This window comes from Pteropus medius, unplaced genomic scaffold, assembly GCF_902729225.1.
Source record: "Pteropus medius unplaced genomic scaffold, Ma_sr-lr_union100, whole genome shotgun sequence".
In the NCBI taxonomy this organism is placed as follows: domain Eukaryota; kingdom Metazoa; phylum Chordata; class Mammalia; order Chiroptera; family Pteropodidae; genus Pteropus; species Pteropus medius.
Window position 1 is genome coordinate 129 of NW_024345411.1, and position 2,527 is coordinate 2,655.

General features: G+C 54.0%; 1 protein-coding gene across 1 annotated transcript; it reads right to left on the reverse strand.

Annotated features, from left to right (window-relative positions):
- Window positions 1–278: 278 nt before the first annotated feature.
- LOC120611045 (putative N-acetyltransferase 8B) lies at window positions 279–2,195 on the reverse strand. The gene is made up of 2 exons (XM_039873347.1): window positions 2,039–2,195; window positions 279–1,400 (listed from the first exon to the last, which is right to left on the reverse strand). The coding sequence occupies exon 2, from the start codon at window positions 1,323–1,325 to the stop codon at window positions 621–623; it is 705 nt and encodes a 234-aa protein (XP_039729281.1). The 5' UTR covers window positions 1,326–1,400; window positions 2,039–2,195; the 3' UTR covers window positions 279–620.
- Between the last annotated feature and the right edge of the window lie 332 nt (window positions 2,196–2,527).

A 2,527-nucleotide genomic window follows, 5' to 3' on the forward strand; every position in this document is an offset into this window, starting at 1 on the left:
TCAGCCCCTCTGGCCTGGAAGTCCATGGACGGCATGGACCACGTCTGCCTAAAATTCCTAATGCCATTGACTTGTTACTTAAATCATTCGAAGCGTGAGATGCACTGTGGGCCTCTCTTATCTCCGGCACCAGTGGTGCCCACGTGCGAACTCCTCCTGCAGGGCCACCTGGCTGGGCCCAGAAGAGTTGGTGGGAGCAAATATCGAAGTTGGTCCTTCCCTCTTCCCCCCAGGGAGATGGACAGGACACCCCATTAAATGTCCAAATCGGAACACAATTCAGGGGGCACAGAAGTTTAATTTAAAACTTAGAAGTGGGGGCACGGTTTTAGGGGTGGGTGGGTGATAGTTCTCTGGGAAGCAAGACGGGAAGATGCAAGGCAACAGGATGGAGGAGGAAGATGGCCTGGGAGAGGGAACTGAGGGGGACCCCAACCAAGTCCAGGTAGAAAAGCTACTGGAATGGAGGAACACGGTCAAGATCGTGGCCTCGGGTAACACAATACGACGTGTAGGACACTGAGTGCTGGTGGTGAGCTAGCTCAGAAGGTTGCGTGGGCTGCACACACCAGCCCTGGGCCTGAGCCCATCCTCTCCTGGTTAATCCACCAGAAAACAGGTCACAGCTCCCCTCTCTCTTGCAGTGCCTGAGCGACCTGAGCAGACGGCAGCCGGTAGATTAATTCGAAACTATTGACGGCGATTAGCGCCCAGCTCCAGTTATAGAAGTACTGGTGCCTCTTCTGGAAGCCCATGCTCTCGTAGAGTGCCAGGGCGGAGACCTGCAGCATGGTGGTGGCAAGGACGACTTCACTGTAGCCCTGGTCACGTGCAAACTGGAGGAGCGTCCTGACCAGGGCTTTCGCTATCCCCTGACCCCGGCACTCCGAGGCCACAGACAGGTGAAACAGCTCCACCTGCTTCTTCCTCAAGGTGGGCTCCTCAGCTGGCAGAGCTCCCACCATGCCCACCACCTGCCCCTCAGACTCAGCCACCCAGAAGCAGGAGCCAGGCTTGCTTAAGTAGGTTTTGGTGATGTCAGACATGTCTGTGTCCAAACAGTTGTCCACATACTGGGTCCAGGGGATTTTAGCAAGGAACCTCAGGGCAGCCAGGAGGGTGAGGCCGGCCATGAGGGCCAGGAGCCAGGAGCCAGAGCCCAGGAATAAGGCGAGGGGCACCCCAAGCAAGACAACTTGGGTTCTCGGCAGCTTCAGCATATGGCAGAAGGTGATGGGGGCGTGTTCATTCACTCCCTGGGAGTACAAGTCCAGGACACTTTTGCGATCACTCTCCCTGTATTTGCGGATGTGATAAGGAGCCATGGAAGACTTCTGTGTCTGAATCTCCGGGTCTGTGTGAGAGAGCTAGGCGTCCCTGCACCCCTTTCTGGCAGTCCTCTGTAAGAGAGAAGAAGCCATGTGAGAACGCACATCCTCCCAACCTCCTAGGAACTAGAGACATTCTGCTCAAGATGTGTCTTTCTGCAACTGTCTGAGAGGAAGTAGGCAGCAGCCACTGGGAGAAGATGGAGGGTCAGAAACACCTGCATTTAACCAAGTCTCCATTGTTTTCTAGCTGTGTGACCTTGGGCATGTCACTTAACATCTCTGAGCCTGTTTCCTCATCTGTAGAAAGGGTAAAGTCAAAACACGCCTTTCCATGTTGTTTTAAGGATTAAAGAAAATAACATACACAAAGCTCTGGTATATAAAGTACCCTCCTCTACACCCTCGTTCCCTTTTTTCTGGCTCTCCTCTCAGCTTCGGTACACCGGGGACACCATGCAGCAGCCAGAGCACACATCCCCCACTCTTTCTTTGGTCCCTCTCCCAAGGATCATGTGTTGAAGAATCCTGTGTTCCACAGCACAGGACATAGCAAAGGCTTCTTTCCGCTTGACTGCAAACTTTTAGGCTTTTGAGGTGGCGTAAGAGCCAAACACCTAAAATGGCCCAGCCTTGAGAATCAGAGGAGGAGGTTCTGGGGTCCCCGGCCACACTCAGAGCGCACTGTACTTCCACCCATGCCCTCTCACCTGTTACCACAAAAGCCTCGTGTCCAGGTCAGCTCAGCCTGGCCTCTCCCTTCAGCCTCCGACTGGCATCCAGGATGACTGTGCAGGGTTTCTGTCACCCCAGAGGTGGAGCAGGCCCTGGGCGCCACCTCATTGGCTGGCTCCTGGAAATCTGATAATCATAAACCTCAGTATCAAGAAGCTTAGCTATGACAGGGCAGGGAGCTGATTTTTCATTCACCTCTGTGATCACCAGGAATCAGTAGGGGAGTGGCCTGGGGGAGCACTAGCTGTGCCTGAGAAGAAGGCACAGGGCTTCTGAGCCGTTCCTATAGTTTTGAGTCAATGTCGAGAGAGTGCCAGTAGCGGATGGGGGATTAAAGATCCTTCCTCTGAGCTGACTCACAGCCTTGGTTGTTCCCAAGACTGGGGAGATGGGGAGCAATGATCACCTAGTTACAGAATCCCCCTCCCTCACCTTATTCGATTACAGGGGAGACACCCAACCTT